The sequence below is a fragment of the Gorilla gorilla genome, chromosome 4 (assembly GCF_029281585.2).
Source record: "Gorilla gorilla gorilla isolate KB3781 chromosome 4, NHGRI_mGorGor1-v2.1_pri, whole genome shotgun sequence".
NCBI classification, from domain to species: Eukaryota; Metazoa; Chordata; class Mammalia; order Primates; family Hominidae; genus Gorilla; species Gorilla gorilla.
Window position 1 is genome coordinate 83,216,323 of NC_073228.2, and position 21,986 is coordinate 83,238,308.

Sequence of the window (21,986 nt, forward strand, 5' to 3'; positions counted from 1 at the left end):
AGCACTTTGGGAGGCCAAGGCGGGTGGATCACTTGAGGTCAGGAGTTCGAGACCAGCCTGGCCAACATGGTGAATCCCCTTCTCTGCTAAAAATACAAAAATTTTCTCGGCGTGGTGACGGATACCTGTAATCCCAGCACTTTGGGAGGCCAAGGCGGGTGGATCACTTGAGGTCAGGAGTTCGAGACCAGCCTGGCCAACATGGTGAATCCCCTTCTCTGCTAAAAATACAAAAATTTTCTGGGCGTGGTGACGGACACCTGTAATCCCAGCTACTCGGGAGGCTGAGGCAGGAGAATGGCTTGAACCCAGGAGGCAGAGGTTGCAGTGAGCCGAGATCGTGCCATTGTACTCCAGCCTGGGTGACAGAGCGAGACTTTGTCTCTTAAAAAAAAAAAAAATGGACCTTGTGCCAGTTGTCTGGAGTGAACGTTCCCTGGCTGCCCCATCATGTCAGTGGAGAACACAGAGCCAGGCCCTGGGCTGGCAGGACACCCCCTCCTCTCCTTGGGGATTGAGAGCTGTGGGTGGGGGCCAGCCTGGCAGCAGGGCCTCTGAGCTGGCTGGAGATGTTTATTAATCCTGAGCTCCGGAGCTGGGGCCTCTCCGCTGAGCCTGCGCCTGCATGTGCACGTCTGTCTCCAGACCCGTCTGTCCTGGCCCAGCTCCTTCCCTATCTGGGTGTGATCGCCACCGCGCTCCCCTGGGCATGTGGGTGTAACAAGTCCAAACCTTCTGTGGGAGTCGGGCAGGCTCGGCCCCACCCTCAAGGCTGTGCCCTTTCCTCTCAGATTGGTTATGCAAGAGCAGGCATGAGTGTGGTTTTTGTGGGTGCATGCGCGGCAGGCCTGGGGCCTGGCCGCCTGCTGCCTCACCTGCAAGGAGGGGCCTCCCAGAAACTCCCTTCCCCAATGCCCAGCCGCCCCACCTTGCCAGACTTAGCTGACCAGCCAGCAAGGACGCCCGCTGCCTCCCACCTGCCCTCCTGCCCTCCATCGCCAGCCAAGCCCAGCCTGAGCCAGCACCTGCCTTTATGACCATGTTCAAGGGACTGAGCAAAGGCTCCCAGGGGAAGGGGTCCCCCAAGGGCTCCCCAGCCAAGGGGTCCCCCAAAGGCTCCCCCAGCAAGCACAGCTGGTGAGTGGGACTAGGGGATGGGGAGCCAGGGAGCTAGGGTGGGGGTGGTGCCAGGCCCAGGTCCTTGAGCCACCTGGCGGTGGCCCAGAGCCCAGGACCAGCCCCGTGCTGGCATTTGGTGTCCCGAGGCCAAAGGGCCCAGGGGTGGACTCTCTCCCTGCCTTGGGAGCCGCAGGCCCAGGCCAAACTTCAGCCCTGGCAGGAGGCAGGGGATGGCCTGGGGCTCCCTACACCCTCTAAGGGGGCCTGTGGGCCACAGATTGATGCTGCTCAGCGGGAAAAGTGCTGGACAGGAGCCTGCACCGATGCCCTCCTCTGCCAGAGGCTGGGACACAGGAGAGCCTGGCTGTGTGACTGCAGCTCTGCCCCAAGGCTCTCCTTGGCTGGAATGACCCCTGGAGCCTGGGTGCAGGGCATGAGGACTGAGCGGGCGGGGTGGGATCCCTGGGGTAGGGACTCAGGGGCTGTGCTGCCTTCTGCCTAAGCCAGAGCCCTCCCCAGAGTTCTCACCCAGGGCCTTGTTGTATTGAAGAGTTAGGGGTTCATGGCTGGGCGTGGTAGCTCATGCCTATAATCCCTGAACTTCAGGAGGCCAATGTGGGAGGATTCCTTGAGCCCAGGAGTTCGAGACCAGCCTGGGCAACATAGGGAGATCTTGTTTCTATAAAAAAAAAAAAGTAAAAATTAGCCAGGCATGGTGGCTCGTGCCTATTGCTTGAGCCCAGGAGTTTGAGGCTGCAGTGAGCCATGATCACACCACTGCACTCCCGCCTGGGTGACAGACTGAGACTCTGTCTTAAAAAAAAAAAAATCCTGGTGCAATACCTCACGCCTGCAATCCTACCACTTTGGGAGGCCGAGGCGAGTGGATGACTTGAGCCCAGGAGTTGGAGACAGCCTGGGCAACATGACGAAATCCCATCTCTATAAAAAATACACAAAAATTATCTGGATGTAGTGGTGCATGCCTGTAGTCAGAGCTACTTGGGAGGCTGAGGTGAGAGGATCACTTGAGCCCGGGAAGTCGAGGCTGCAGTGAGCTGTGATCACTCCACTGCACTCTAGCCTCGGTGACAGAGCAAGACCCTGTCTGTTAAAACAAAACAAAATAGAGCTGGGGCTTCCTTTTCCAGTGGGTGTGGTGCAGGGGGCACTGGGCCTCCCTTGGACCACCCGGTTCTCTGGGGCCCAGCCCCAGCTCTCTGTGGATGGATTGGGTGGTGCTCTTCCCACTCACTGGCTTCAGCTCGTCTGCAGAGGAGGCGGCAGCCCTCCTGGGTCCAGGGTGTCGAGATAAGCTCAGGGATGAAAGGCTGGTATGGGAGTGGGGGTGCCCATTACCCCGATAGGGATCAAGGCACCAACAGACACCGAGGCTGGGAGTTTGGGCCGACGGGAAAGACAGTGCTTAAGACTCTCAGCTAACACTCTCGCTGAGTGACCTGTCCTCCCTGGGGCACCTGAGCCCCACCCAGGGTGGAGTGTGCAGCTCCTGGTGGGAGCAGCCATCCCAGGAGGCGGGACCTGAGCAGGAGCGCCCAGGGCCCAGCACCTGCAGCTCCCACTGTCCAGGCAGGCTCCCCAGCAGTGCGCTCCTGGCCTGGGGCAGCTCGGTCCTCAGGGCCCTGTTGGCTCTGGATCACCTCACGTGCGATCTACTCGTTTGACATGAACTTACTGAGCACTTACTGCATGCCAGGACTGTTCTAGGCACTGGAGATGTCGCTGTAGACAGAACCAACAGGCCCCTGCCTTCAAGGCACTAGCCCTCTAGTGGGATAAAAACTAACACGTGCTGGGTGCCGACCCTGCACCAGGCCTGCACTGGATGTTTCAGATGGATAAATTCAATTAATGCTCACAATAGCCCTAAGGCATAGATATTTTTATTAAAATCCCTCTTTACGAGTGAGGCACCTCAGGCACAGAGAGGTTGAGTAACTTGCCCAAGGTCACACAGCATTAATGATGGAGAAAGATGAAACCAGGCTGTCTTGGCCACAGAGTTCTTCCAGACTGCTGTGCCTTCACCAGCACTGTCCCGTTGCCTGGGGGGGCCCATCCTTTGACCCAGTTCAAGGCTTCCCCTGCCCCAGGATAATGATCCCCCATAAGGCACTGTGCTCATAAGGCTTGGACCAATCTGCCCTCTTTTAGGTCTGCTTGGCCTCGTGACCTCCACAGAGTGACTGCATGCACACAGCAGGTGCTCTATGGAGGCTGCAGGGCGAATGCACAGAAAAAGCCCTGGGGTGGAAGCAAGGTTTCCCCTCCGTCCCTGACCACGTAACTCAGAGCAAGTCAGGGCCCAATCTGGGCTTTGAACCCTCAACTCTGGAGAATGTTAGGGTGCCCAGCAGTCTCTTGCGCCTGCCCCCGCTCCCCGGCTCCGACAGTGTGAGGCTCCTCTAGACGGCTACTGAAGCCAGCACTCTGGCAAAGCTCCCCGGGGTGGAGGAGGTATAGGGGAACACAGGGCTGGAGTGGGAGGAGGTGGGGGTGGGGGGCATGCTGCTGCCTCCCTGCCCCAGCCAGCCCAACTGCCCCTCCCAGGGCCCAGCCAGGCTGGCTCAGGTACTACCGGCTCACAGGGGGGAAGTGGCAGGCAGCTGGGTGGGGTCGGGAACTCACTGCCAGCACAGCTGGCTGAGGCTGGGACACCGAGGCCGCCTGCCCCCCAGCACCACACAGACCTGAGACCCTCACCTTTTGACCCCTCATGTGGCGGGGCAGTGCTAACACCCCCAACCAGGTCTAGCTCACAGAGCCTCCTGCAGAGAGAGACCCCAAAGTCAGGGCAGTTAGCTAGGCTGTGGGGGCAGGATGGGGTGGAGGGAGGGCAGGGGATGCCACCTGGATGGGGCACAGAGGGACCTCTTCCACCGAGCTGCCCACTATCCCCTCCACCCACCAAGACTGCCACCCAGGAGCTGACCCTGCTCATCTCCCACATGCAAGCCAACCCCGACCAGGTGGAGCGGGACATCCTGGAGACGCAGAAGAGGCTGCAGCAGGTGAGAACCCGGCAGCAGTTGGCAGGGCGTGGGCAGGCCGGGTGGCATGGGAGGCCCATCATCAGGCCTGGCACTCCCTGAGTGCCCCCTGGTGATGGTGAAGATGGGACAGATGACATTTGTCCTGCACCGCCTGTCCCCTAACACACGGTGGGAGAGAGGGCTCAGCTTCCTTCTTTGCTGGGCTCCCCTATGTCTTTGTCACCTGCCCCATGGATGCCCTGGGCCTGACCCTGTGCCTGGCGTGGGCCTCGAGGTTGGCCAGCATAGCTGGGGTCCCAAAGGTGGGGCTCAGGCCCACAGTGATGGGCAGCAGGGGTGCGGGGGCTCTGGGCCCTGGCAAGTCTGCCCATCCCCTGCCCACAGGACCGGCTGAACAGTGAGCAGAGCCAGGCCCTGCAGCACCAGCAGGAGACGGGCAGCAGCAGCCTGAAGGAGGCCAAGGTGCTGCTCAAGGACCTCTTCCTGGACGAGGACAAGGCCCAGCGGCTCAAGCACCCACAGGCTGAGGAGACTGAGGAGGAGTAAGTGGGGCTGCGGCAGGGCTGGGGGTCCCTGGGGAAGACCCAAGCCCAGCCCTGACCTGCCGGCCACCTTCTTGACAGCATCGAGCAGCTGCACGAGCGGGTGACCCAGGAGTGTGCGGAGTACCGTGCCCTGTACGAGAAGATGGTGCTGCCGCCCCGACGTGGGATCCAGGGTCGACTGGGCACACGTGCTGGAGCAGAAACAGGTCAGGAGCTCAAAGTCACACCCCAGTGTGATCAGAGGGCGATACGGAACTGCATTTAACCCAGGGCCTGACTGTAGGCTTGAACAGTCAGGGTATAGGGGTGGCTCAGGGGTCTGGGCAGGGAGACAGCAGAGGAGACAGTGCAGTCAGGGAAGACTTCCTGCAGGAGGAGGCACATGAAGAGACCTCAGAGGGGTGAGAGGGCTCGGTTGGGTCAGGGTGAAGTAGTGAGGAGAGGACAATTCCAGAAAGAAGGAGCAAAGGCACCTGCCAGGAGGAAGCCTAGGATTCGATGGGAAGTGGGGATTTCTGGCCAGGTGGGCAGAGCCAGGACATGGGGCATTCTGATCCCTGGTTGAGGAGTTGTGCTTTGATGCCACACAGAAGGGGTGTCATCATGACAACAGAGGAACAGTGGGGAAGGGCCCAGGTGCAGCAGGGCGTTCTGAGGGCCCTAGAGCTTGGCTGGAGGTGTCCAGGCAGGAAGCACTGAGGCTGGGTCACAGACAAGGCAGGATGGAGCTGGAGACTTCTCAGAGGCTGAGCCCAGCGTCTGGGAACCAGTGGGACTTAGGGGCCACTGCAGAATGGCCTCTGCAGTGGCCATCCTGCAGAGCAGAATGGCTCACCCTGGGTGAGCTGCAGGGCGTGCACCCGGGCGGCTCCCAGGCTCGTCCACGCTCTGCCCAAATGACCAAGTCCACTTCTCCGGGTGGGAGACGTGTGGGGTTTTCTGGCTCTCCACCGCGGTCCTGTGGTGACTGAGCCGCCGGCTCTCCTGCAGAAGCAGGTCTGCGCAAGCCAGTATGGGCCGGGCATGGCGGAGCTGGAGGAACAGATCGCGGAGCTCAACATCGTGCAGAACGAGATCAACGACCAAGGAGAGCAGCTGCGGAGCCTGGTGGGGCCGGTGGGTGAGCCGGGAGGATGTTACATCCGGGGCCAGCCCCAGCCCCTGTTTTTCCAGTCAGAGCCGAAGCTAGATCGGCTGGGCCCTGGGGATAGGGGTGGGTGGGGTATGGCTTGCCCAGATCTTAGGGGGCCGTCTCCCTGCGCCCCACCTCTCATGGGCTTGTTTCTTCCCTTGGTCAAGGCAGGATGCCGCCGCCATCCGGAGCCAATACCGAGACCTACTGGTGAGCAGGAGGGAGGGTCGGGCAGGGTGGCTGCAGGTGGGCCTGAGTGGCCGCCCGGACTCTGCCCGGGGCCAGTCAGTGTTCTTGAGCGCCGCCCAATGGCGCCTTTTGCCCCCCACTTTCTCTCTCCCCACCCTGCTGCTGGCGGCGGGTCCTGAGCACAGAGGGCGGCGTCGTGGCGCGGGCAGAGCCTGGGCAGCCTGTACACGCACTGCAGGGCTGCACGTGGCTGCTGAGCGCCCTGGCGGAGCAGCAGCGCCTCATCCTGCAGCAGGACTGGAGCGACCTCATGGCTGACCCTGCGGGCGTGCGGCGGGAATACGAGGTCGGCTGGCAGAGGTTGGGGCCAGGCGGGGGCGGCCAGGGCCATCCTGGTCCTCACCGCCGCTCCCCACCCGACTAGCCCCCAAGCACTTCAAGCAGCACGAGCTGCTGAGCCAGGAGCAGAGCGTAAACCAGCTGGAGGACGACGGCAAGCGCATGGTGGAGCTGCGGCACCCCGCGGTGGGGCCCATCCAGGTGCGCTGGGGGCAGGGCGAGAGTGAGAAGGGACGTGGTGGGCGGGGAAGGGGGGGATGGACGTGGGTGCGGGGGCGGGGTGTGGTCCGAGGGCTCCGTGCTGCGGTACCCAGGCCCACCAGGAGGCCCTGAAGATGGAGTGGCAGACCTTCCTGAACCTGTGCATCTGCCAGGAGACCCAGCTGCAGCACGTGGAGGACTACAGCCGGGTGAGCCCTCGGGCAGGCGGCAGGGGTGGCAGGGGCGGGAGGTCCCACAGCACACCGGCCCACAGGAGAGGCACTGCACCTCTCAACTAGACAGAGCTGGCAAGTCGCGGTGGCTCACACCTGTAATCCCAGCACTTTGGGAGGCTGAGGCTGGCCGATCACTTGAGGTCAGGAGTTCGAGATCAGCCTGGCCAACATGGTGAAACCCTGTCTCTACTAAAAATACCAAAATTAGCTAGACGTGGTGGCGCGCACCTGTAATCCCAGCTACTCAGGAGGCTGAGGCAGGAGAATCGCTTGAACCCAGGAGGCGGAGGTTGCAGTGGGCCGAGATTGGTCCACTGCACTCCAGCCTGGGTGACAAAAGAGAGACTCCACCTCAAAAATAAAATAAAATAGAGCTGTGTGGTTGCCACTCGGTCCCAGAGGGGAGGAAAGGCATGGGCACATTCTCAACAGGGTGAAGCGGTTCCCAGGGGGGGTGAAAATTGGTTCTTAATGGCAGAAAAGTAACTGTTTTTATGCATGAAGTACAGATCCACATACAGCACCTAAGCTGTATACAGCATATCTGTGGTATAAATATTTCATGGGGGCCAGGTGTGGTGGCTCACACCTGTAATTCCAGCACTTTGGGAGGCCGAGCCAGGAGAATTGCTTGACCCCGTAGTTCCAGACCAGCCTGGGCAACATAGGGAGATCTTGTTTCCATAAAAAATAAAAATAAAAACTAGCCAGGCACGCTGGCTCGTGCCTATTGCTTGAGCCCAGGAGTTTGAGGCTGCAGTGAGCCATGATCACACCACTGCACTCCCGCCTGGGTGACAGACTGCGACTCTGTCTTAAAAAAAAAAAAAAAAATCCTGGTGCAATACCTCACGCCTGCAATCCTACCACTTTGGGAGGCCGAGGCGGGTGGATGACTTGAGCCCAGGAGTTGGAGACCAGCCTGGGCAACATGATGAAATCCCGTCTCTACAAAAAATATACAAAAATTATCTGGATGTAGTGGTGCATGCCTGTAGTCAGAGCTACTTGGGAGGCTGAGGTGAGAGGATCACTTGAGCCCTGGAAGTCGAGGCTGCAGTGAGCTGTGATCACTCCACTGCACTCTAGCCTCGGTGACAGAGCAAGACCCTGTCTGTTAAAACAAAACAAAATAGAGCTGGGGCTTCCTTTTCCAGTGGGTGTGGTGCAGGGGGCACTGGGCCTCCCTTGGACCACCCAGTTCTCTGGGGCCCAGCCCCAGCTCTCTGTGGATGGATTGGGTGGTGCTCCTCCCACTCACTGGCTTCAGCTCGTCTGCAGAGGAGGCGGCAGCGAAAGATGGGTAGAAAGAGATGGGGGAGAGACAGAGGAGGCTGAGAGGGAGAGGAGGATGGAGAGAGCAGAGAGAGAGAAAGAGAGATGGGGAAAGGGGCAATAGATGACAAGAGAGACAGAGAAGCCAGAGAGGCAGAGGGGGAGAAACGGAGAGAGGGAGAGAGGGAGAGAGAGACAGAGCAGGAGGTCGGGGCACTCTGGGTCCCAGTTTCCAGTGCAGTTGAAGGTAACCATCACCTAACTGCATGTGCAATAAAGCCCTCGTGCCTGCTGCTCGCAGCCCCTGAGAGTCCTTCCTCCTGGAGAATAAAACCTTTGAGGGCTGCCCTTCCTCACTGGATTTTGGTTGTTTCTAATGAACTGAGTCATCCTGTCTATCACCTTCCTGGGCTCATGGCTCCACTGAACGCTGCCCCCTCGGTTCGGGAGGACCAGTGGTGCCCCCATCTCACCAGGCTCCCAAGAAAGCTTGTGACCTTGGCTTGGGCCCAAAGTAGCCGGGTACCCACTGGGGCTCTGCTTCTCCCTTCACTAAGAGAAGAAAGAGACCAAAGAATGGTCTGCACAGAGGGCACCTGTGCAAACACCCAGGGAACCAGGGAGTTGAGCCGTCTTCATTTCCTAACAGACACATTCCCTTCTGTGCCTCCTTAATGAGGGCATGAAGCACAGTATGCGTGTGTCCAGCTGTGTGCAAAGGCATGTGTGTGTGCATGTGTGTTGTGGGGGCGTGCAGTAGGCAGCAAGGAAAGGGCAGCTCCTGCTCAAAGCTGCAAGTCTCTCTGAAGGAAAGATCAAGATTCCCTGGACCACAGCAGGACAGTGTTTTCATTTGCATCCATTTTTATTAGCATTTAAAGTGTATCATGAGTAGCATATAAACTTTAAGTTGGTTAACTGTTCTTACAAGCATTTACACAGTAAGATAAACATACGATAATATACACTGAAATTATGCACCCTGCACCCCGCCGTCCCCACACTGGCCAGAATTATCTTGCAAACCTACACCCAGCAAAAGATCCCATAGTGCACTTTGGGAGGTATAAACAGGAAGCCTGAGTCTCCATCGCTCATCCATCTTTTCACCAGCTGTGGGCTACCAGGCTGCATTGGTTTGCTAGGGCTTCCTTAAAGTACCACAGACCGGGCAGCTTCAGCAACAGAATCTCACTGTCTCACAGTCCTGGAGGCTGTAGGTCCAAGATCAAGGTGTCGGCAGGGAAAGTCCCTTTCCAGGGCGGTGCGGGAAGGCTCTGTTTCAGGTCTCTCTCCTGGCATGTAGGTGGCCTTCCCGGTGTCTCTTCACCTGGTCTTCCCTCTATGCATGTCTCTGTGTCCAAATTTGCCCTTTTATAAGGACATCAGTCATATTGAATTGGGCACCCCCTAATGATCTCATTTTTCATTTTAACTTATTTCTATAAGACGCTGTCTCCAAATAAGATCACATTCTCAGGCACTGGGGCTAAGGACATCAGCATAGGAATTTCAGGGGACAAATTCAACCCACCACATAGGCCCTCCCCGAGGCCACCTCTGCGTCATCTTTGTCTACAGGCAAGTTGGCATCTAAAAAGTGTCTGCCCAAGACATGCGTCTGGCCCATGGTAGAGCCAGTCCACACGGCCAATGGTGAAATCTGGGTGGCATTGTTTCCTCACCGCCATGCCTCATGCAAGCAGCTGCCTTCTTATAACGGTGGACACAAATCCCGGCACTGGTGCAGACGCTTGCTGGCTGTGGGTGAAGTAGCCCCACGTCAGTGTGCTGCAAAGATGCAGCTTAGAATGTTACGGCTTGTGTGAAAGATACGCAGATTTCTATTCCTTCCAATCTGTGGTTTCAAGTTCTGCTTGAACCCAAGGGCCTCTATAGGGTGCTTCTGGAACAGCCGGGGTGTTAGGGGTGCTGAAAAGGTGTTAGGGTGCCTAGGCTCAACCCCAGCTTCAATCACACAAATAATCTTGTTGACATGATTTTTGGTTAATTTTTTTTTTTTTTTTTTTTTGAGACAGAGTCTTGCTCTGTCGCCCAGGCTGGAGTGCAGTGGCCTGATCTCGGCTCACTGCAAGCTCCGCCTCCTGGGTTCATGCCATTCTCCTGCCTCAGCCTCCCAAGTAGCTGGGACTACAAGTGCCCGCCACCACGCATGGCTAATTTTTTTTTTGTATTTTTAGTAGAGACGAGGTTTCGCCATGTTAGCCAGGATGGTCTCGATCTCCCGACCTCATGATCTGCCCGCCTCGGCCTCCCAAAGTGCTGGGATTATAGGTGTGAGCCACTGCGCCTGGCCTGGTCAGTTTTTTAATTGATCTTTTGTATAATTTTTTTGTTTAAGAAAGGGATCCTTTGGCAGAAAGAAAATCTGAAACTCTAAATACTGTCCATTTTATCCATATATTGGTCATACCCCCAAAATATATCCTGATTCCAGCCATTTGTCATGACCGCTTTAATCTGAGCTCCCATCATTTTTCACCTGGATTACTGTACCAGCCTCCCCAGTGGCCTCCCTGGTGCCACCTGGCCCCTCCCCAGAACTCAGCAAGATTTTTCTGCAAAGGACCTGGTAGTAAGCATCTTGGGCTTCGTGGACCCTGTGGTCTTTGTTGCACCTACTCAACAGTTACTCAGCTTCGCCACTGCAGCCCCAAAGCAGCCCCAGACAAAAAGTGAACACAGGCGAGGAACTGTGGCTCCAATAAACCTTTATTCACAATAGGAGGGGGGCTTCATCTGGATTGTGGGCCACAGTTTGCCCACCCCTGCCTGACTTCATGGCAACACTGACCTTCGTATTTACGCCTCTTAAAAACGTGTAAGCCGAGTGCAGTGGCTCATGCCTGTAATCCCAATACTTTGAGAGGCCGAGGCTGGAGGATTGCTTGGGGGCAGGAGGTCCAGACCAGCCTGGATAACACGGCAAGATCCTGTCTCTACAAGAAACCATTTCAAAAGCAGCCAGGCATGGGGGCCCACACATGTAGTCCCAGCTATTCAGGAGGCTGAGGTGGGAGGATTGCTTGAGCCTGGGAAGTCAAGGCTGTAGTGAGCTGTGTTTGGGCCACTGCACTTCAGCCTGGGTGACGGAGCAAGACCCTGTCTCTCTCTCTCTCCATACATATATATGTATATACACATACATATATATGTATATATATACACATACATATATATGTATATATATACACATACATATATATGTATATATATACACATACATATATATGTATATATATACACATACATATATATGTATATATATACACATACATATATATGTATATATACACATACATATATATGTATATATACACATACATATATATGTATATATACATACATATATATGTATATATACATACATATGTATATATACATGCATATATATGTATATATACATATATATGTATATATACATATATATGTATGTATATATACATACATATATATGTATATATACATACATATGTATGTATGTATACATACATATATATGTATATATACATATACATATGTATGTATACATACATATATATGTATATATACATACATATATATGTATATATACATACATATATATGTATATATACACATACATATATATAAAATTTATTTATAGTGTAATGGTTGTCTACAAGACACACCTTTAATTAATCACAGCCAACCCTCAAATAATACGCATAGTATAGGACCCTTACAACGTTACACTCCCAACTCTTCTCCCCACCCACCTTTTGTTTTCTTTCTTTCCACAGATTCTGTGTCCATCTTCCTCTCCTCATTGACTCTGCATGAAGGGGATTTCTGGTGGAGTAAGGGTGGCAGGTGAGAAATGAAGTACCAAGAAACTAGCAAAGGGTCTTCTGGTTGTCTGGGGACAGTCCTCCTGTCATCCCCAGCCTAGTCTCAAGGGTTCTGGGCCGGTCACCCTGCTGCCTCTGTGCTGTGTCTCTGGATCTGGCCTCCATGGGAAGGACCCTGGGAGACCCAGCAGAGTGGGGTGCCTGGGTTGACAAACAGCTTCCTGTTCCTCTGGCTATGTGGCTCAGGAATAGGCCCAGACAGTGCATCCAGATGTGCGAGGCCACATCACTGTCCCCTTTGAGATGGCCCAGAGGACCTTGTGGCACAAGCGTGAAGCTCAGCACCCGGAGCCTGGGACAAACTGCCCCTCCCTGTGTCCTGGAGTTGGGGTCCAGTCCCGAGAAGACTCTCAGTCACCTGTGGGTGCCGATGAGGGGAGGGAGAGGTCTGTGGACTGAGAAGGGCCATTGGTAGGGGACTCTGAGCACCACCACTCAGGGGTCTGGTCAGTGGGGGTCTGGTCAGCAGAGATTGAACTCTGGGGCTCAGACACAGAAAACCTGCTCGGTGACCCTTTCTCCTTTTTTAGCTCTTGCCCCACGTGCAGAGAGAGAGGAACTTCCAGTGCCCGCTATGGAGCCACAGCCCACAGCATGGGGAAGTCCCCATCCATAGGCAGCGCTGCAGCTAGAGGTAGCTCCAGAGTCCTCCGGGCCCTGCACCGATATAGCCAAAGACCAGCAAAGCAACAAGCTGCCAGACCTCATGCCACCTGCTGTAGCCACTGGGCTCAGCCCTGGAGCTGAGAGCGTCGCTGGAGATAGACGTGGCAGAGAAGAGGTTGCGAGCATGGCCCCAGCCAGCGGCTCCCACGCTGCCCCTAGTCCTGGGCATGGAGCGAGCCTTGGTGTCAGAGACCAGGGTGTGCAGTCTGAGCTCCTCTACCTTACTAAAGGGAGGCCTCTTTTATTTACCAGAGCCACAGCCCTGCTGCCTCAGGACCTTTTCATTCTGCCGGTGCTGGGGCTGTCTATCTGCAAGCTGGAGGTGTTGAGAGCAGGAAAAGGAGGCTGTGAGGAAGGGTTCGGGCAGCTCCTCCTGCTCTCAGAGGTGGCCTCCTCCTCCAGGCATGGAGGTCTGTCCACTACTGGGCTTCTGGGCTATTTGCCCCTGATTTGCTCCCTGGTACGGGCTCTTCTTAACAGGCAGGCAAGGGGTGCGGGGACCAGGCGAGGGCTTCAAAGGGTACAGTACCAAATCTTCCAAACTCAGCACTTGTGCCCTGGGGTCTCCAAACTGTCTTCTGCCCTAGGATTTATTCATACTGTTAAATTACCAGTTTATGCAAATGATATGTAAATAAAGCTCAATTTTTTGAAACTTCATGCCTTTTTGAACTCCCTAATGTTACATGGTGTTTTTGAGGCTCTCTGAAAATCTCTGATAGTTGTGTCTTTTGTTGTGGTTGTTTGTGTGATTGAGTTACCACCACCAAATCAACTGTTATTGGAAACATTTCAGGTATGGCTTTTAGAAGACCTGGACCTACTCTTGCCTGTTTTGACCCTCCAGTTTATTGTGGAAGGAAGGATCATGTGGTTTCATGTCTCCGGCAGATCAATCACTTTCCTCCATCCATAGCAGGGAGGAGTCATGGCACCCCAGAGGGATGAAATACTTCTCCCCAAGTATTTCTTATTCTGTCTCTTCCTCTCTCTCATTCCCTGCTCCACATATCTCTTTCTGTCTCCTTTTCCAGTTCTCTCTCCCTCCTCATCTCGCTGCATGCCACTGTTCAGGCTCCTGGGGCTCCACGTGGATGGGCGGACACGGGACTCCTAAGCTAATTTTCATGGCACAAGCACAGGGCTGCAGGACCTAGGTCCCCCACCTCCCAGCACCCTCAAAATGAGAGGTGTGGGGTGTGCCCGTGCTCTCCTGGGTGGGAGCCCCATGCTCCAGGAAGCAGAAACTGCAGGACAAAGTTGGCACAAGTGACATGCCCACGTGGCTGCCAGCTTCCCTCTTGGGATCTGCTGAGGCCAAAGCAGAGGACACCTGCCCACAACCGACCCCGCACCAGGGTGCGGGGAGGGGTGGGTTTGGGGGTGAGAATGGGGATGGGAACAGCCACTGCAAAGCAGTCCCTGGCTGGCTTCCTGCCCTGTACCCTGTCATGCAAGGCCTCTCCTCCCACCCCACCCCTGCCCCTCACCACCTCCACCCCTAGGCTGTCCAAATCCAGGCTCCAGAAGTCTCCCAGGATCCAAGAACTAAGGGTAACCACTGGGCTCCACAGCCCCTAGTCCATGAGTCAGCCACCCCTCTGCATGCTGACAAACCTTGGCTGTCACTTATCCTCCACCCCAAACCAGCCCCAGCCCCATCCTACTGCAGGCCTGTGTGGCTGCTGGAGAAGCCGGGCTCCTTTCCTCACCCCAAGGCTGCCTGATATACTTTCTGGATCCTGGAGAAAACTGACCCACTATTCTCATACTGGTGCAGCTTCTTCCAAGACCTCAAAATTGGACAACGTGAACTTGTCCTGTTTCTTGTCTCTTGCTAGGACTGTCATGGGGACAGTCCGAGATGGGGGGTGGGGGGAGAAAATGGATGAATGGATGGATGAATGGACATCCCCCCACCAGCATTACCACCTCCTCCTAAACATAGTCCTGAGAGCTCTATTTCCTGGTAAACTTCCCCCTTCCCACCCTGGTCCAGGGAAGCCCAAAGGCCAGCGCCCTCCACCCACCCTTCCTGGGGTCCACTCTACTGTCTGCTTGCCCAGATGTCTTAACCCAGCTTTACCAAGCTAGAACAGATAGCAGGGATGAGCCCCCAGCCTCTGCCAGGAAGATTTGCCAAAATGTTCTCAGTTTAGAAGCAGGGGCAGTGACGGGGCCTAGGGATGACCCCAGGGTTGTCACTCAAGTAGCAAGAAGGGCAAGGAGCCCTGTTTCCTGCCCTTACCCTGGGGGAACTTGGCCGGGGCTCCACAAGGCCCCGCAGGGGCAACAGGAGAGCAAATCCATGCTCCTTTTGAGGAAGTCACCACCATCCCTAGGAAGCAGCAGATGGGGGCGCACTGGCAGAGCCCTCGCGTGCTATAGGGCGAGGCCAGCAGATCTGTACTCAGCCTCAGCCCCAGGGGAGCTGCAAGATAGACTGAGACCCTCACAGGTTTGGCCCTGTGTCCCCACCCAAATCTCATCTGGAATTGTAATTCTCTTGTGTCAAGGGAGGAACCTGGTAGGAGGGGATTGGATTTGGGGACAGTTTCCCCCATGCTGCTCCCCGGATAGTGAGGTAGTTCTCAGGAGAGCTGATGGTTTCAAAATGTGGCACTTACTGGTTCTCCACTCACTCCCTCCTGCCATCTTGTGAAGAAGGTGCCTGCTTCCCCTTCACCTTCTGCCGTGATTGCAAGTTTCCCGAACTGCAAGTCAATAAAGCCTGTTTCCTTTATAAATTACCCAATCTCAGGTATTTCTTTATAGCAGTGTGAAAACAAACTAATACAGTCCCCTTCCCTGAGGTGCCTTCTCCTTAGGCAACCAGCTGCCCCCATGCACCTCCTCTGCCCCCTGATATTTCCTTTCCCCTCATGAGGCCCAAGTGATCCACATGGCCAGACCCAACCCCATCCTACTGCAGGCCTGTGTGGCTGCTGGAGAGGCTGGGCTCCTTTCCTCACCCCAAGGCTGCCTGATATGCTTTCTGGATCCTAGAGAAAACTGACCCACTATTCTCATACTGGTGCAACTTCTTTCAAGACCTCAAAACTGGACAACATGAACTTGTCTTGTTTCTTATCTCTTCTTGCTACGGCTGTCATTGGGACAGTCCGAGATGCGGCAAGAGCTGAAAAAGGAGAGCTGCTCAGAGCTGAAAAAACCTGCTCAGTGACCCTTCTCTTTCGTCCTCATGGTGGCTTCGTAGAGTGGGTGCTGTTCCCAAATGTACCCGTTCGACAGGTGAGACATCTGGGGTCAGAGAGGCGGTAACCGGCCTGGGAATCAGACATGACCCTGGATTCTGCTGTCAGCCCTGCTGTGTGCCGTGCTAGACTTCAGGCCTCAACCCTGAGACCTCCCTGCTCTAGATCCCAAATCTGCCCAGATTTCCGATCCCGATGGGGCAGAGCCTGGCCCTGGCAGAGACACTGGAATGGATCCACTGTGGGTGGGGAGGAGGGAAGGGTCCTCAGAACACACCTGGGGCCTAAGCTGGGTCCTGATGGTCACTGTGGGACCCACTGGACACACATAGTCCCTTGTCTGGGAGTGGCATGGGGAGCCTTCTGCCCTTGGGCAGTTGTGGAAAGTGAAGGAGCCCTGGAGGGCTGGCTGAGGGGAGACTATCTTCCCTTGTGTTCAAAGGGGTCCGGGCACTGGGGTTCTCCCCAAGTATTTCTTATTCTGTCTGGCCTCGCTTTCCTTTTGCCCTGAGTATTCTCAGGAGGGACGGTCCATCTAGATGTTCTCCAGGAGCAAGGACCCACTCTTCTACATCAGTGACACAGGAACATGAAGCCCCCTCCTGTAGGGACAGCTCAGAATGGTGGAGTCCACAGTCTGTCCCTGACAGACGTGGTTTCCATGAGCACAGTGGCTGCTTTGGAGACAGTAGATCATTTTCATCCCCAAAACCAAACACACTCCTGCTCAAATGGCGTTATTCTTAAAGCAGCTTCACTGGTTAGACTGAAGGGCCATGGTAGCCCAAGTGATGAGCGGGGTAGAACGGAGCAATCAGGAGAGATCTTGTTCCTCATAGGAAACTGGGCATCTCTGTGGCCCTGAGCATCCCAGGAGGCTGATCGTACAGAGACCTCTGGTGCCTGACCGCAGTTCACATCCACATCCCTGGAATAGCCCATCACAGGCTCTTCACCCTTGGCAGGTGGACACCATTCAACCTGCCAGGGCAGGTGTGTGCCCGTTTCATGGCATATGGGGACAACGGGATTCTCTGTCCAGGTCCCACTCTTCTCAAGTCCTTGGGAAGATGCCCACCCCTGCTAAGGGCTTCAGACTGCAGAGACCCATGGATGTGTGGGCCACGGGGTTTGGACCCTTTTTACCAGAGTGCAGTGGTGGAATGAAGATTATACAACCAGCCAGCATCTGGGAGCCCGGCGGGAGCAGTTCAGGGGTTCTCTGAAGCTGTCGGGTACAGTGTAACCTTTAGACAATTTTGTCTCACAGAATGGACATGGTAGAGGGCGCGGATAGTGTGCAGGCATAGGAGCGGGAGGACATAATTATGAAGTATCAGAAGGTACAGTTCGGTCTGCTCCTTGGAGGGAGGCCTCTTCCAGTGCGCCCTGGTCAAAGGGTCCTGGGTTCCCTCGGAGCACAGGGCAGGGACTGGTGGCCAATACCGCCAGGCCCTTGCACCCTTTACCTTGGACCCCTCACCAAGGCTCCCTCTGGGTTACAGGGACACCGAGCTGGGCTGCCAGAGGACAAGGGGCCTAAACCTGTTGGAATCTACAGCAACGTTGATCACTTTGGGATTCTGCAGTGAGTCCTCTGTGCTCCCCTCACCCCTAAAGCAGCTGTCTCAGCTCAGGGATGGGTTTGCTCTTAGAAAGGCCTTTCTGACGCAGGACATGTCTCGCCAGGTCAGGCCAACCTCTTTTCCAGGGTCAGAACTCCTCCCTGGCTCCCCTGCAGGTCCAGCCCGAGATTGTTGTTAGGCCAGAGGTGCAAGGCCCATCTAGGGAGCTGGTGGGAATGGAGACTGGGCTAGGCCAGGCCCCTGGGCTCTCAGCAGTTCTGTCAGCAAGTTAGCACAAGAGGAGCGGGGCAGCCTGAGGTTCTGGCCCTGTCTACCAGGAGACAACCCCAGTAAGATACAAGGGTTGTGGCCACAGGGTGAGGAGACACCTGGCCCAGCGTCAGGGCTGCTGTCCAGCAGGTCTCTCAGAGCCCACCTGCCCCTGTCCTCCCCCATTTCCCTAGAACTACAGCCCTCACTGTCCCCATGGGGAAGGGGGAAAGGTGTGGGGACAGTGGGGGCTTTGGCCCAAAGAGAATGGGGGAGAAGATGGGCAGGGCCCCGCTCTGGGCATCTCATGGTGAGACCAGAGAGGAGCAGGGCTTGTGGCTAAGGACCCTGGGTCTGGTGCTGGGAAGGGATCTGGGGCCAGGTAAGAGGAGCCCAGCCAGGAGCCCATCCCTCGGGGATCATAGGATGGAGAGACAGAGGATCCCGGGGGAGGTAGGGTGGGAGGGAGCTGATGAGCCGTGCCACTTCTGAAATGCAGGGTGTGTGGCTCAGATGCAGGGAGAGGCAGGTGGATGCTGGGAGGTCAGAACCTGCAAGAGCCTTGGGGCTGTCAAGTGGGATGGGCCCCTGGTGCACCCAGAGTACACCTGGCAGGTCTCAGGGCACACTCCCTTGGCCCTGGCGGGGTGATGTGGTCACTCCCTGAGGGACTCCTGTCAGGGCCCGGTCGCCCACCCTGGGTGGCCCCCATCCCATCTCAGGGCTAACCTTTCTCAGCTCCAGCAGAAAGCACCACCTTGAGTCCAGGACGCGCAGCCCCATTGTGCAGCCTGACCACCCCCCATGCCAGGGCCCCAGTAACCCCAGCCAGGCTGTCCCTGCACTCCTTCTTCTCCCAGATCCTGCCCCTCCTGGGAGTCAGCCCCACAGGAAGGTCCTTGTCCTCCCTTCCCTGTGACTTCTCCTGGGCTGAGCCCTGAGCTGGATAGGGACAATGCCAGTCCTTTCTGGGGGTCGGCTCCCAGGCTTGGGCGGCTCCAGGCCCTGTGCAGGTCCTCAGCTCTGCCTGGGTTGCCTTACAGTGAGACGGAGCTGCCTCCTGTGACTGCACGGGAGGCGAAGGTAAGAGCCTGATGGATGGAGGGGCTGGTCCAGGGACGTAGGGACTGGGCGGGTGGTCAGTGAGGCAGAGGAAGCAGCTGGCCTGGGCTGTGGCGGGTGAGGGCAACACGCTGTCACTGGGAGGGGCAGCAGAGACCTGACCCCAGTTGCTGTAACTTTGGCAGTTTGATAAAATTCCAAAGTGAGAACCACAGTCCTGGCTTGGGGGTGGCTGCCCGCTTGTGTCAGGAACCCACCTAGAGGCTGGGACCTAAGACTGGTGTGTCTGTGGCCTGAGGATGGCACATCCTGGGGTCCCAAAGCCAGCCCACTGGCGCTCATTTGCTCAAAGGCTCTCAGCCCTTAGGGTCTGCCCTTCCCTGGCTCCTTCCAGCTGGGTCCCACCAGGGCTCCAGAGCCCAAGACCCAGCATCCACGGGAGGCTCTGGGAAGCCTGGCAGCTCCGCTAACTCCAACATTCCTCATTTGGCAGCAAATTCGGCAGGAGAAAAAAAGAAAGAGCAAGTGGCTGGAAATGCTGGGCAAATGGGAGACATATAAAAACAGCAAAAAGGTAATGTGTGGAGGGAGAGGCCCCCGGAAGTACTCTCTGCAGAGACAGGAGAGAGGCACCCATGGCTGTGGCCTGGCACCGTCAGCCTCTCAGAGGGCGGGTGGCACACTGTCCTTGCACAGAAGACTGCAGGCCTGGTCGTCAGATTGCCTGCCTATTCGTGCAAGCGTCACCTTGCTGGGAGGGAATCTGAATCTAGGGCTGGGATCACCTGGAGCTCAAGGCTAGGGATGCCCTGGTGACCTGAAGGAAGAAAAAGGTTCGGATCACAGTTTCGACTCTGAGTGTCCATCCACTCTTTCAGTCCTGGGAAGGGAGACCCTGTCCCAGCTTGATCTCACCTCTACTGAGGAATCATGGGGCCAAAACCGAAAATTTCCAGAATCCCTGGGCTGTGACCCTCACTGGGGTCACCCCATGGCCTGTGACACCAGACTGTTTTCTGCCCACAGCTCATAGATCGCATCTATAAGGGCATTCCCATGAACATCCGGGGCCTGGTGTGGTCAGTCCTCCTGAACATTCAGGAAATCAAGTCAAAACACCCAAAAAAACACGAGGTACGCTCAGCCAGAGCACAACAAACAGGACAGACCGTGTCAGGGGCCCAGGCCTCCAGCTGGAGGGAATGTCAAGCCCAGCCTGGGGTGGGGGGGATGGTCAGATGCACTTCCTGGGCACAGATGGTGACATAGTCACCACAGATGAACTCGGCTCTGGTGACCCTCCCTGGCTTCAGTAACAAGCCAAAAAGCAGCTTTCTGCACAAGGAAACCTTCCTTCTTTCCTTCCTTCCCAAAGTGCTGACTGTGGGCTTACTGCCATTTGGGGCAGGGAGTCTTCCATCTGTTCTGAGGCTGCTTCCTCCTCTTGGCCCTGCCCTACAGATCATGAAGGAGAAGGGCAAGAGGTCTTCTGAACACATTCACCAGATCAACCTGGATGTGAGCAGGACTCTCCAGAACCATGTCTTCTTCAGGGATCGATATGGAGTGAAGTAAGCCTACGGGAGCCACAGGGTCCCAGAGGAGATGGGGTGAACGAGAGGGATGGGGACTTTCCCAGAGCAGAAGCCAGGGTCACCCAGGAGGGATGACAGAGCTGCCAAGAGCTCTCCTGGCCCAGGGAGCAGCTGGCACCACGAACCGAGCACCTCCCTGGTTCCAAGCCCTGGGCCAGGCTGGAACATGTGGGGCCAGAACCCAGGAGGATCCTGAGGAGACAGAAGACAGCAAACAAAATCATGCATAATGGTGAAAGGTGCTCTCCCTGACCCATGGGGACCCATGGTAGGACCCACGGGAGGGTGGCAGGATGGAGGGCCCATGAGCCTCCCCAGGCAACACTGACAGCACCAAATGCTGGGAGAATTAGAGGTCCTGGAAACTCTCATCCAGGTCTGCTGGGAATATGACATGGCATAGCCACGTTGGCAGCCAGTTGGGCAGTGGCTCACAAAGCTCAATGGACTTGAACCACGCGTCCCCAAGGTGTCACAGATATTGAACCCACTGATTTGAAAACTGACATCCACGTGAAACCTGCATGCCACATTCACTGCTTGATTCCTCATCAGTCACACACGGAGCCTTCGGGGATGGCCTTCAACACGGGAATGGGGAGAGACAGTCTGGTCCTCCTTTCAAACGGAAGACCCAGTGAGAAAAGGGAATGAGCCAGTGATGCCCGCAGGAACGTGGGTGGATCCTAGATGCATTTTGCTAAGGGAAAGAAGCCAGACCCAATAAGCTACCACAGTAGGATTCCCATTCCTAGGCCATTCTGGAAAAGACCAAACCATAGGGACTGAGAAGCAGTCTGGGTGGCCAGGGGCTGACGGATCGGGGAGAGGCTGGGTGCATAGGGGAAACCCTGGAGATTTGGAAGATCAGGAGTCACTCCAGGAGGGGCTGGAGCGGTGGCTGGGAGACTCTGCACACTGGTTTGGAACTGTGGAGGAACTGTATGTACACCCAAAGACTGAACTGGCGTGTGTGCAAACTGAAAAAAAAAAAAAAATCATTCAGAGTGAAAAGGATCGGTCAACTCCCTGTACAACTGGGCTATTTGCATGTCACAGATGTGGATTTTACCGAAACATTTCTTCAACAATCTCAGGCCCTGAAAGTTCACTGCTTATCTGGCGAATCATCTGAACCTGAAATGGGATTTGTTGTTAGGATTTGTAGACAAAGTGAAACTAACAGCATCTGCACAAACCAAACCCTAGCCCCCTTTCTCTGTTTCCTAGGCAGCAGGAACTATTCTACATCCTCCTGGCATATTTGGAGTATAACCCGGTGAGTATTCCCGGCAGTGAGGTTCCCGGGCCGTATTTCCATATTCACAGGAGTGGGTGTCTGATGGGGGTGTCGTTGCTTCTTTTAAAGTTAGTATTTGTAACCCACCAGGATATAGGAGGTAGGATTCCAGGTCACCGCTGGCATAAACCTCCAAGCAAGGGGGTGGTCTCAAGGGGTCAAGCTGAGACACAAAGGACTTGGGGCCTGGACTCCTGGTGTCACCTGGGCCTGTCACCTGGGCACTTCTCAGAACAAGAAATGACGCCCTCCTCCTGGGGCTGCCCCAAAGCCCGGGAGCTTGGCAGTGTCACATGCAGGACGGTGCTCTCAGGAGACATTTTGGACAAGGTGCTGAAGTGCCTGATGGACTTGGCTCTTGTCATGAAATGAA

General features: G+C 55.8%; 1 protein-coding gene and 1 long non-coding RNA gene across 3 annotated transcripts; one reads left to right on the forward strand and one right to left on the reverse strand.

Annotated features, from left to right (window-relative positions):
• Positions 1 to 4,059: 4,059 nt before the first annotated feature.
• Positions 4,060 to 13,265, forward strand: EVPLL (envoplakin like). 2 transcript variants are annotated; one of them, XM_063706633.1, is made up of 10 exons: positions 4,060 to 4,151; positions 4,518 to 4,675; positions 4,757 to 4,884; positions 5,669 to 5,794; positions 5,982 to 6,020; positions 6,185 to 6,345; positions 6,432 to 6,539; positions 6,653 to 6,748; positions 11,833 to 11,902; positions 12,471 to 13,265. In XM_063706633.1, the coding sequence occupies exons 1-9, from the start codon at positions 4,089 to 4,091 to the stop codon at positions 11,860 to 11,862; spliced, it is 909 nt and encodes a 302-aa protein (XP_063562703.1). In that variant the 5' UTR covers positions 4,060 to 4,088; the 3' UTR covers positions 11,863 to 11,902; positions 12,471 to 13,265. The 2 variants fall into 2 exon arrangements, 1 of the variants encoding a protein (XP_063562703.1); XR_010133867.1 differs by lacking the exon at positions 6,653 to 6,748 and having other exon boundaries at positions 6,185 to 6,539; positions 12,471 to 13,264.
• Positions 8,895 to 12,475, reverse strand: LOC129533372 (uncharacterized). The gene is made up of 2 exons (XR_008679545.2): positions 11,809 to 12,475; positions 8,895 to 9,811 (listed from the first exon to the last, which is right to left on the reverse strand). It is a non-coding gene; the product is annotated as an uncharacterized lncRNA (long non-coding RNA).
• Positions 13,266 to 21,986: the final 8,721 nt, after the last annotated feature.

What these genes read in the sequence shown, in the direction of transcription:
- EVPLL (XM_063706633.1), top strand. Translation starts at nt 4,089, where the DNA reads ATGCAAGCCAACCCCGACCAGGTGGAGCGGGACATCCTGGAGACGCAG. An exon ending in GCTGAGGAGACTGAGGAGGA is followed by an intron (nt 4,676 to 4,756) that starts GTAAGTGGGGCT and finishes CCTTCTTGACAG; the next exon opens with CATCGAGCAGCTGCACGAGC. An exon ending in CCGCGGTGGGGCCCATCCAG is followed by an intron (nt 6,540 to 6,652) that starts GTGCGCTGGGGG and finishes TGCGGTACCCAG; the next exon opens with GCCCACCAGGAGGCCCTGAA.